Source organism: Plecotus auritus (genome assembly GCF_963455305.1).
Source record: "Plecotus auritus genome assembly, chromosome: 5".
In the NCBI taxonomy this organism is placed as follows: domain Eukaryota; kingdom Metazoa; phylum Chordata; class Mammalia; order Chiroptera; family Vespertilionidae; genus Plecotus; species Plecotus auritus.
In genome coordinates, this window is record NC_137776.1 from 56,989,053 (window position 1) to 57,002,097 (window position 13,045).

At 36.7% G+C, this 13,045-nt stretch overlaps 1 protein-coding gene across 14 annotated transcripts in view; it reads right to left on the reverse strand.

Moving 5' to 3' along the window:
- Window positions 1-13,045, reverse strand: part of SLC4A10 (solute carrier family 4 member 10) — a 276,790-nt gene that overhangs the window by 49,521 nt on the left and 214,224 nt on the right. For all 14 annotated transcript variants that reach the window (XM_080668207.1, XM_080668214.1, XM_080668208.1 and 11 more), the window contains 4 exons: window positions 10,086-10,191; window positions 3,872-4,033; window positions 2,368-2,481; window positions 1,105-1,266 (listed from right to left, as the gene is read on the reverse strand). In XM_080668207.1, coding sequence (XP_080524333.1) covers window positions 1,105-1,266; window positions 2,368-2,481; window positions 3,872-4,033; window positions 10,086-10,191 — 544 coding nt within the window. The remainder of the gene's footprint in view (window positions 1-1,104; window positions 1,267-2,367; window positions 2,482-3,871; window positions 4,034-10,085; window positions 10,192-13,045) is intronic.

The following is a 13,045-nucleotide window of genomic DNA, read 5'->3' on the forward strand; positions in this document are numbered from 1 at the left end:
AGTGAATTGAATGAACTTTCAAAAAAGGTTGTGAGCACTTTTAAGTTACTTTTTACAAAGAGAATGAAGAATGCTCTTTGTTTTAAGATAGACACACTCTCCATTATATACAGAAAATTCATTTTTAGTAAGATTTATTACAAATCATTGTGCTTTCTTACATTTAAGTTTTTACTGTTTACCATCTAATAGTTCAATCAGAGATTTTAATCTTTCTAACAAACATACTTATAAATCCTTTGGAGCATGATTTCTGTTGCTCTGACAATGAACCTTTTCCTAGAGTTTAGAGTATGTACATGATTCCAAAATAAAACAAGATTGTGCATGTTCTGTTTTTACAACAATTGATTTAGATAATTTGTAACCATTCAATGATTTTGATTTTATTTAACATGTTCTTATAAGTGATAGCACTCAGATTACATATCTCAGACAAATTGTATACCAATAAACAACTTTGATTATTCTCAGTTGCAAAATGGCAGGGTCAGAATATAAAACATATCCATATTCATTCTCTTTGTAAAAAAGGCAGGCATTAAAATCTGCAATAAAACTCAATAGAGGTGTCACTTACAGTCTATAACATTTATAACTGGGTTTTTTTTTTTTGTCATGGGCATTATAGACAGAGGAATAACTAAAGAAAACAAGAAATATCTGAAGATGTAATTTGTTCCAATAATGAATGTAATCTAATAGACATATTTAGGGTCAAATCAAAAAGTAAAGAAATCCCCAATGTAAGATAAATTGGTAAAGATGCACTTCACCAGAATAGATTATTTCATTAAAATATGTTAAACATGGTAAAGAAAGTTAGAATTTAGGCACTGTTTTTATTTTAAACCCTGAAGGTAAGGTTTCAGAGTTTAGAGCTCAGCCAAGTATTATTGATTAATTAATTAACTAACTAAAAACAATTAACTTTGTTTATTGTAATACAGAATATCCTGAATATAAACAATAAAAAGTATGAACTTGAAAGCATTATTTTAATATTTCATTATAAAAATGACTACAGAATATAAAGTATAATGAACATCAATTGATGTCAGTCAAGTCATAATAATTTACATTAAAATTAATGTTAAAATATACCTTTAGCTTATGCTCTTTTCTGTTGATTATGACAGCTGTAATCTGTTGGTCCATGAAAATTAGAATAGTACACAGCAAAGCTGGAATAATAGCAGCTATTACTGTCCACCATGGATTTGGACCTACAGGTGTAACAAACCAGCCACGATCATCTCTGGTGGGCTGTGAAAAATAAAAGAATGTACATAGTTATGAGCTAGATTAATGAATACCTAATCAAATTAAATTTTACAGATGCTACCAGGAAAACCCTAATTATAAACTGATATGCTGAGTGAATAATACTAATGTTTACATTAATAATAATAATAATAATAATAATAATGAATAACACTAATATTTACAAAGCATTTATAAGGTACCGGCACCATTCTAAGTGCTTTAAATATTTTAACTCATTCTTTCCTTAGCAACACATAAGGAGGTACAGATTAAAAAACTGAGACATAGAGAGATCCAATAAATTGCTCAAAATCCCAAAGCTAGTAAGTGCTGGAGACAGGATTTGAACCCTGACTGACTGGCTCAAAAATCTGTGTTCTTATAAACTATATTAGATAAAATAATATTTACCATTTCCAGTTGGCAAATTTATATATATATATATATATATATGTATACATATACATATATATATATTCATATTTACAAATATATCTATCTTTACAGTTGACAACTGTGTGTAACCTTATTTTAGATATATGCACAGGCCATTATCTGAAAACAGCAAAAAGACAACTGGTGACATTAGGGGCTCAGGGGAGGGTTCTAAACATGGCTGTGCCTGAGATGAATCCCAGAAGAAGCCTTTGACAATAATTCTATGAGGAAGTCCGTAGCTCTGTTTGATAAATGAGAAAAATCAAGTTTAAGGAACTCAACCAGGGTCACACTCTTAGTAACATGGTCAGAATTCTGTTTCAGACCTATTTTTAAGTATTATTCACTGGGCAATTCTGCATCAAGATAATGCATTTCCCTTAGCTTCAAAATGCTTCCTTAACTCTTAGGAGTCTTATATATAGATATTTCAACTGGCAAAATTGACAGGAAATATTTTCAAGTGGCCTCCAGGATTCTATTTCTGTGGTTCCTCATTTTTTTAAATAGTAGACCAAAGTTTTAGTCATACTTATGGGCATTTTACTAATCTATAGCTTTATATTTTCATCAAAACCCCAAGTTCTAGATTTCTAGCCATTATCTAAGTGAAGATTTGGCCTACAGAGATGAAGAGGTAAATAGAAAATGCTGTAAGTTCACCTTGAAAACACTTGGTACTTGTAGTTTTGGAGATGGGATCCCAGTGGCATAGTCAATTAAAACCATACACAGAATTGTAAGAAAGACAGCAAAGTCACTCACTATGGATCGAACCTAAAAATAATGAAAACATTTGTCACCTGAAGAAACTATAAATAGACAGGAATACTCAGGAACATAATCTTTCTTTACAAAAACTTTATGACATAACATCACAATATTATATGCTATGCATACTAGAATATTATCATTAGCTCTGTCAGAACCTGAATGTATATTTATGTAACTGTCATTAGATGGATACACACTCAACCTTTCCAGAAACAGGCATTGTGAAATCGCTGTAATGGTTATTGTGCTATTTTAATTTTTATTTAAAATCTAAGTTTATTATGAAGCTAAGTGCGTGAATATTTAGAACATAGAATAAGGTTGCAAGGCCAGAATTTGGCTACATTTTAGGACTCTTTCTCACACAGGCAACATTTTAATATGATAAACCTGACGCACCATAAAATAAAATCATCGTTTTTATTGAAGAAGCATAATATTTTAGTTAGTATATCTGGGATATCAGAATGGCAGCAAGGAATGTGCACAACAGAGTAGAAAAAATTAAAAGTTCTTCTGTGTAAGCCAGCTTTAAAGCCATCTCATATATAAAGCCATCTTTCAGCAAAAATCTTAATACAATGATCAACAAGATCTGGCTTCTTTATTAGGATGACTTTATGACACACACAAAAATATAGATTATTGTTTCAAGTTACAAAAATAATTTAATCAAATTAAACTTTCAAGGGAAAGAAATAAACCTTCCAGCTTATGGGAGGAGGTGACGAAAACTGAAGTTTTCTGCAGAAGAAACAGTTCTTGAAACATTTTCCCAGGGTGGAATTTTTATTATAATCATCAGCTCATCCTTAAAAAGCTTGTTTTTTATTGGCTGAGTCAGACATTATAGGTGTTACTTTGCAGTGTTAAATATTGAACTAAGCTGTGTCTCTGTTTACTTTCCTTTCCAAATATGCAGATGCAAACGTGGTGGGTTAGGGGAGGGACTGACACTTTGAAATGTAAGAGAATAGTATTCCAATGGGCTTTGCAGGGGCTCTCCCAGTTAGAGTGTGCCAGTGGCTCCAAGGAGGTATCTGTCAGGCTGGAATAGCTCCCACTGTTCACTGAAGGGAGTGACAATCACTACTGCAGTGTGTACTTTCAATTTCCAAAAATGGAAGTGGGAGAGTGGGAGCTAATCTTTGGGATTTGAAGGAGAGAAGCCTGGAGTTCATGGGCACTTCCAGCACCTGTCTCAAAATGCTTTTCCTTCACCTTCCTCCTCTGCTCCCTCCACTCCTAACCTGGCAGCCTACTCACACAAAAGCTTTTTAGTGGCTCCGTTCATCACAGCAACTGCTCTTTCTTTTTTCTCAAAACATGTATGCCTTCATAATCTGCTTTATGTAGGTTTATGTTTTAATCCAGAAAATTGTAGTCTAAGTACCTTGGTTGGAAAATAGCGGCTAGTCTTGAACTGCTTCAGCGTGGCTGACAGAGTAACTGTGGAAAAGAACAGGATCACGGACCAAAACAGAACATCTGGAACGTATGGGTGCTCGTGGCCACAGGCTCGTCCCACATACTCTCCGTGCAATGACTTGCATTCCTGCCAGAGGAAGTAAAACAAACGGAGCTCTTAAGAAAAATAGACACAGTCCCTTCAGACGTCCAACATCTGAGGCCAGCTGCCGTGGAGATACTGAATCTATGGCCCTCACCATGATTTAACAGCACCCTATGCTCCACAGCTTCTATCTGGACAGGTTCAGTAGTGAGAAATATCAAAGTCTTATGTGAAATTTGAGCATGAACCACTTTTAAAATTTTGGCCTTTTTCAAATTAAATTTAAATCTATAAAATTGATTTACCAATAATATGTATTTAAGCTTATACAACTAAGTTCCTAACAGCATATTTACTGAAAATTTGACATACTTCATAGTGACTGATTACTAGGTCAGACACTATGCCAAACCATTTAAGTACATCACCTTATTTAATTTGCACATCAAGCTTACAAACTAGGTAGATGTTATTACTTTGATTTCACGTCTGAGGAAACTGGGACAGAGTTTAAGTAATTTGCTCTGATCTCAGTGCTGCTGGTGGCGGTAGAACTGTGATACAAATACAGTGTCCATGGTGGGGATATTATTACTTATCAAGGAAGAACAATGATTTTGTAAAATTATCTAATCCAAAATCTACTGAAAAAGATGAGAAAGGCAACAAGAAAACTATGTTATGTTATTACTGAAATGAAATTGTGAGTCAAAGATTGGGCCCGAACTCAGATCACAGAACAACAACAACAAAAAATGTTACTTCATGAGCAAGACAGAGCTCATATTTTCTATGACTCTCCGTGGTCTTTTTTCCCCCAGCATATATTTTTATAAGCCCCTGAAGGATCATGGCTAATTACTGCCTTAGCCATGAGGTGGCAGCAAAGTAAAAAAAAAAAAAATCCTTTCTCCAAGAAAACCTGAGCATTTTAAACATTAATATTTTGAAATTGAAAATTTCCTTTTAAAATTATTTTGGTTTCTCTTATTTTATTTTAAAGATTAGATTACTAATGTATTTACTTTTATTTTAAAACAGAGAAAATAATTGCTTAAATGAATCAGTGACTTAATCAATCCTTGAGATATTCTGGACCTGAACAGAAATGGAATTGTGCCATGGTACAGAGATTTTAAAGAAACAAATGCACTGATGGATTGGTCAATAACACAGAGTCCTCCCACTGAACAATGCCTTGGGCCCTGGAGCCCTTGTATAGCAAAAAAATAAATACCTTCAAAAGATTGTAGAATAAGCCTTGACCGGTTTGGCTCAGTGGATAGAGCGCCAGCCTGTGGACTCAAGGGTCCCAGGTTTGATTCCGGTCAAGGGCATGTACCTTAGTTGAGGGCACATCCCCAGTATGGGGTGTGCAGGAGGCAGCTGATTGATGTTTCTCTCTCATCAATGTTTCTAACTCTCTCTCCCTCTCCCTTCCTCTCTGTAAAAAATCAATAAAATATATATTTTTTAAAAGATTGTAGAATAAACCACAGACAGCTATACTGTTATTCAAAAATAATCAACCAGTAAATCTAGTTGGAGCAGCTACTTCTAAGGCTAGGATTATTAAGAAATATTGTTAGTATACCTTATAATTATCTGAAACAATTCTGTCCCCTTTTCTAATCTAACTGCAAATACCTTCCTTGCTAGCTAAGGCTGAATTCCAATTATCCATGTTAAGTTAATACAGAGCACAATAACTTGGCTAATTGAAAAACCAAAGAAAAATCCTCCAGGCCTTAATTATAGCTTTAATTTTCCTTTTCTCAAAACTCTGTAAAAATAAAGTACCAAAAATAAATCCTTTCATTTTTTTTAGTTCCTTCTCTTGTCCCTGTTCAGAGATACTAGTAGAGCAATTACTAAGCAAAGTAATGGGCAAGCTGAGCAACTAAATACAAAGAGGAGCTACAAGCTCCTCTGTAAACTCATTATCCATAGAGTTGTGATTTCTGCAGTCTTTCGTGCAGTTATAAAATGTTCCTTCGACTTGGCTGAGTCTTGCTCTCAATTCTTAAGAACAGAGCTGCCATTTGCCATTTCAAAGGATTGTTTAACTGTCTTATAATCTACTAGAGGCTCTATGCACGAAGATTCATGCAAGAATGGGCCTTCCTTCCCCTGGCTGCCGGCACCGCCTTTGCTCTGGCCGGAGCTGCCTTTCCGCCTTCCCACACTGCCCAGAGGCCCAGAGCAGCTGGGGGCAGTGTGGAACGCCCCTGGCCGCTCAGTGCCTGCATATGCAAATTAACCTGCCATCTTTGTTGGGTTAATTTGCATACCCACTCCTGATTGGCTGGTGGGCGTTACAAAGGTACGGTCAATTTGCATCTTACTCTTAGTGTAGATAATAAATTTCCAATAGCTTGCTTAGGTACTTTAATTCAAAGTAAATTTGAAAAGGATATTTATTTGGGGGAGGGGCACAGAATGTTAATATTTTAAAAAGTATAATCTACTAAATTCTACATTTATTTTCTGGTTTATACTAACCATTCCCCACCCCCAACACACACACACACACACACACACACACACACACACACACACACTTCTACATCTATATCCTGAGATATAGAAGTGGAAACCAAATCTAAATCTTTATCTTTTAGGTTGAGTCTAACACATGCTTTCACTTACAAAATAAAATGAAACAAATGCCTGTTGCCAAACTCATTTCTACTAATTATCCTTCAAATACATCCTAAGTATTAATAATTTTATAAGTTAGTAAAAATCAAGTTTGATAAAATAAGTTGAAGTTGGCATTAGTGTCCTGCCCCTTAAATATGCTAGCTAAATATGTTATTCTGGCACCAAGACTATTAACCAATTGTAAGTTAAATGCTTGTGAATATTTTAAACCTTGCTTAAGAACTCCTTATAATGGCTGATTTTGAGATACTGCTAAAAATACATATAACAGAAGAAACCTAAGTATTCCAGCTTGCCACAAAAGACTTGTATTAAGCATTATTCACAACAGCCAAGATACAGAAATAACCTGTGTCTGCCAAAGAATTATGGATGAAGAAAATGTGGTATAAATATGCAGTTGAATGTTATTCACCCTTAAAATAAGAAGGAAATCATGTCATTTGCAACAACATAAATGAACCTGGAAGACTTTATGCTAAATAAAATAAGCCAGAAAAACAAACACTGCATGATCTCACTTAAATATGGAATAAAAAAAAAGTCAAACTCATAGAAGCAGAGTACAATGGTGGTTACCAAAGGCTGGGGGGAGGAAGAGGAAATGGAGAAATATTGCATCAAAGGGTCCAAAGTTTCAGTTAGGTGGAATGAGTAAGTTCTGAAGATCTAACCCACAGCATAGTGACTATATTTAATAATAATGTATTATATAGTTGAAATTTGCTAAGAGTAGATTTTAATTGTTCTCACCAAAAAAGGCAACTATGTGATGGGCTGGTATATTAATTAACTTGATTGTGATAATCATCTCATGATGCATACATGTAATCAAAACATCATGTTGTATACCTTAAATATGTATAATTTTTGTCAATTATACCTCAATAAAGGTGGAAAATAAACAAAAACAAGACATGTTAAATAGTAAATCTGTGATATGGGACTATCTTTCAAAATAATCATTGAATATTTATGGAACACTCACTATGCATATAGCAGTTTGGGAAAATCACAGAAAGCTAAAGTTCTTTGCTCTTTGTGAATGTGCAATGTAAAACTATAATTTATGAGATATGTAAAAATGTAATTTAAAAAAATCTGTCAAGTGAACAACATATAAAGTAAATATTATATTATTATTTTTACAAAGTAGTTATAAGCCATTAGCACAAAGCTTTATTAGTAAAATGCTTTTACTAATTTGTGATTATGCTTTAAAACAACAACCCTGGTATAACAATTAAGACCAAAAAAATCAATGGTTTTCATTGACTTAAAAATTACAATTTTTTTTTTCATTATGTAGCATTCCCTTTGGTGATAAAGGTTATTTCTGGTCAAGATTAGCAATTATTCAATTTCAAAAGCAGCTTTTAACTAATGACAAATAATAGGAAAATTTATGCCAGAATGTTAACACCTAGTTCAGGACTTTGAAAACAACAACAAAATGCTGGATATGCTTTGATTGCAAAATACTGTTCACTCTACTCTGCTTGACTCTAAAACTTCTAATATCTAAAATTAACTGATGGCAAGCCAGATCAATTGTTCTGTGAGTCTTTTAGAGGGTTATTATTCAGGATTTGCAGCTATACAGAATATTGTTATTTAGCATTAAATTATTCAGACAATATAAAATACATAGAGTAGATGATCATGTTAAATAATTTAGAGATGGGATTTTGGGGGTTTCTGCATTGAAAAGAACACCATGGTGAGGAACACAAGCAAGAGATTCTTTAGACATAACATCCTTATAGTTTACCAAAAAAAAAAAAAATGGAGTTGGAAGATACACTGTCAGATGTATCAACCATGATATAGGTAATAATGGTTATCCAGTAAATGGATAACCATGCAATATTATTTTTCTAGGAAAAAAAGTAGGGCATAATAAATATTAACTATAAAAGAAGAAAACAAGAGTAAGTAAAGGCTTATTCTAGAGAAAATGATGAAGGTAAGAATAAAGGTAGTAAAATATAGGTCAAGATTGAATTTTATACAGAGGGTAAGTAATTTGATTTTTATTCTAAAGGAAACATTTAATGGGAAAATTGACAAAATAGGCAATAGGTCAAGTGCTCTTACAAAATTCATGTTTATATTTAAAAGTTATTAAGAGAGTAGACCTTAAAAGTACTCATCATAAGAAAAAAATTCTGTAACTATGTGTGGTGATGAATGTTACAAAAACTTATTGTGGATGTCACTTCACAATATATACAAATATTGAATCATTATATTGTATACCTGAAATTAATATAATGTTGCATGTCAATTATACCTCAATTAAAAAACACATTTAGATTTTTATAATATTTGTACAACAAAAAAGATTTATTTGTTCCACTAACTGGCTTGCTTACTAAAATGATATGTGTTTCATAAAATGAACTGAATTCATATAGTTTTATGCTGATGGCTATAATGGGTTTGAGCTTATACAAAGCTTTGGATCATCATGTTTGTAACTGAGGGAAATAAAAAAGAAACTAGGAAGACTCAGATTTTTTTAAATATTTATTTAAAGCAGAACATTTTCAATTTTTCCAATTATAAGATTCGACAAAACAGAAGTGAAGGATGCAAATACAGATGAAAAAAGAAGTGCACAAACATAATGATAGATTAAGCAGAATGGAGAAACAGCTATGCAAGAGAGAAATCACAAAGTAGAGATAAGAAAAAAGTTTTTAAAAGGTATGGGATTTAATATTTCCTTGCTTCTGCTCACTCTGGGCTTTTCTTGTTGTTCTCTTCCTAATTCTTCAAGTTTCAGAGTTAGATGTTTATCAATTATTCTTGTTTTTTGATATTTGCTACTATTTGTAATACTTTAAATAATAAGAAAAAGAAAATTAAAAAAGGTATGGGATTTAAAATAAAAATGTGTTGCCAACCTCTTTCCTGAGTGGGAGATCAGAAGAAAATGGAAACAACAAATCCCTTCCTGAGGGAGGTGCCAGAATTTTGTTAATAAACTGACTTTTGTTCTCCCAAAGATTTCAATATTTGCACTAAAATAATAACAAACAGCCCCTTACCCTCAGCATATTCTGAATAGCTGGAACAGTACTACAGAGTAAAGTAAAAGCATCTGTTTTTTTTTACACAGAAGGACCACTTACTGCTGCCATATGGCTTCATTTAGGTCAACACCATTGTTATTTAATATGCTTTCAGTTAGTCTAGTCACATCATGCTGTATATGTGTGCTTTTAGAGCAATGCAGGCCTACTAGGTATTAGAAATACTTCATAATGAAAGAAAACCCCAGAAAAAAAATAAACTATCACTTTTATAGCAGTATGCACTCAAAAAAAAGTTACCTTAGTGGTGATAATTCATTCACAATGTCAACAAAAGCCACCAAACAATAATACAATTCAATATATGACTCATTTTTCAATGTATCACTTACTGACACAGTTAGGTTCTCCCAAATTATGTCAGAGACAGAAATATTGGACTCGCTCCATTCCTTTAGTGTGTCATTGCTGGGATTATGGGGCTCCACACAGTTACACCTGAAAAGGTAAAATAGTACAGTTTGTGAAAAGTATATTTTTGTCACCAGACTAAAAACAAATGTGCAGTGGGTCCTTCTTCCCTAGTCATGGCTTTCCTCCAACTAAGAGATAAGAGGTTAGTTTATCCTAAATTATTCTAGGACAGACCATGTCCATAAAGTTGGATAGATATATAGCCAGGGCACTAGACCACTCCACAGTGTTTCCTAGAAATAGGTCATTCCCCTTCTGTCCCAGACAGAGAATGTTTTATAAATTGTATTTTAGAACCAGGGCTTTGGGGGCCTTTTAAGGCAGGATGCCTTTTAGATTTTAAAAGGACTATTTGCCTCTAAACTATAAGTCAAGTGGAAAAATGCTAAACACCCAAATCTATTATTATAATTTACTTACATCCTATATAATAAAAGGCTAACATGCAAATTGACTGAACAGCAGAACGACCGGTCTCTGTAACACACACTGACCATCAGGGGGCAGATGCTCAATGCAGGAGCTGTCCCCTGGTGGTCAGTGCACTCCCATAAGGGAAGCGCCACTCAGCCAGAACCTGGGCTCACGGCTGGTGAGCGCAGAGGTGGTGGCAGGAGCCTCTCCCGCCTCTGCAGCAGCGCTAAGGAGGTCCGACTGCCAACTTAGGCCCACTGCCCTAAGTCGATCAGGCCAATCAGGGCTGTCCGGCTGGGGTGAGGGACTGAAGGAGGTTGGCCAACCATAGGAGGTTGGCTGTGAGAGCGCACTGACCACCAGGTACAGCTCCTGCATTGAGCATCTGCCCCCTGGTGGTCACTGCCTCATCATAGCAACCAGTTGACCAGTTGTTATGGTCACTTAGGCTTTTATATATATACTAGAGACCTGATGCACGAAATTCGTGCACGGGGGGTGGGGGGAGTCCCACAGCCCAGCCTGCAACCTCTCCAATCGAACATCCCTCTTGCAATCTGGGACCGCTGGCTCCTAATTGCTCACCTGCCTGCCTGCCTGATCGACCCTAACCACTCTGCCCACCTGCCTGATTTCCCCTAACTGCCTCTGCCTGCCTGCCTTATTGCCCCTAATCACCTCTGCCTGCCTGCCTGGTTGCCCCGAACAGCCTTCCCCTGCCAGCCTGATCTAACCCCCTGCTGGCCTGATCTCACTCCCAACTGCCCTCCCCTGCCAGCCTGATCACCCCTAACTGCCTCTGCCTCAGCCCCCACCACCATGGCTTTGTCAGGAAGGAAGTCAGACATCCAGAAGATGGCCGGTTGACCTGGTCTAATTAGCATATTACCCTTTTATTAGTATAGATAGATTACATAGGATAGGATTGCTTAAATGGGGAGGGGGAGACTTTTCAGCAGGAGGAGATGCTCTTGGCAGTCAAAAATACATAATTCCTATATCTGGACTGATAGCCAGCCATATGTACTATACTGCCAAACCAGTCATTAAAAACTTGAACCGCTTTCTTACACCTTACACCAAACAGCTGTTGCCCTTAAAACCCCTTCTCAGCCCCCACCTTAGGTTCTGCCTTCACAGTTCACCCAGATTAGGTTATGATTGGTCGGTTTCTATGCCAGTCAGCGTATCCGGGCCTATATCTGGGCCTGATCCACAGCATCAGGCCCTGCCTCTCTCTCTGGGCCTCTCTCTGGGCCTGGTTCGAAGCCTCTGTGGCAGCTGCAGATCAGACCCTGCCTCTCTCTCCAGGCCTATCTCCAGGCCTGATCCACAGCCGCCGTGGCAGCTGCTGATCAGGCCTTGCCTCTCTCTCTCTCTCCGGGCCTCGCCAGCAACCCCAATAGCTGCTGATCAGGCCCTGACTCTCTCTCTCTCTCTCTGGGCCTCTCTCCAGGCCTGATCTGCAGCCACCACAGCAGTGGCAAGGTCATTAGGCCTCCGGCTCAGCCCCAGGCTGGATGCTAACGACCTAGCCGCACCCACCTCGTCCCCCCCACCCTGCCCTCTGCCGCCGCCCCACCCGCCCACTGGCCACCAGCCTTGCTGTGATAGGAGCCTGTGGGCTGTGGGGGAGGGACCAAGAGGTGCTCCATGCACTTCCTGGTGACCGTTCGTCCATCTGGTCATTTAGGTTGTGACGGCCCCTGGCCTTTTGTAATGTAGACTAGAGGTCCAATGCATGAAATTCATGCAAGGGGCTCGGCCCTTGCAGCACCAGCTGTCTCAGCTGGCCCTCGCAGCCCCTAGCAGCTTTGGCTGGCCCTCGTAACCCGGCTTCATCCGGAAGGTCATCTGGAAGGTCGTTTGGCTGTTCAGTCTAATTAGCTTATTAGCTCTTTATTATATAGGATATAGATCATTTTTCAGATTTGGAGCATGTCCTTCTACCTTCACTTAACCTTGATTACCTCCTAAAGACTCTATCTCCAAATAGTTGCAATGGAAGCTAGGGCCTCAACATACAAATTTTGAGGGAACACAATTCATCTGTAGCAATCATTCTCTGGTTCTTTACTCCTGCTCCTTAAGATCAATTACCCTTTAAGAAAGCCTCTGTCTCAGGCTATGCTTTCAGGGGAATCCAGGTTATAGTATGTTTTGTTCTATATGTATGGCAACACACACAAAAAAAAAATGATCCATTGAAAGCCTAGTCATGAAGGTATTATTATGCACAATGCTTAACTGAATAAAAAGTTAATGAGTTATTTTTTAAAGTGAGTTAAAAAGTTAATTCAATACTACACTTAGCAAGACATCATGCTAAGTGTAACACTGAATAAGATAGACATGGTCCTGGGGGCTTTCTTTAAATGCAGGATAGAAATACTAAACAGTCATTTGTGAAATATGTTATAAAGAAGTCTAGGCTGCTAAGAAGCCTTGAGTCTATGTGCTCAGG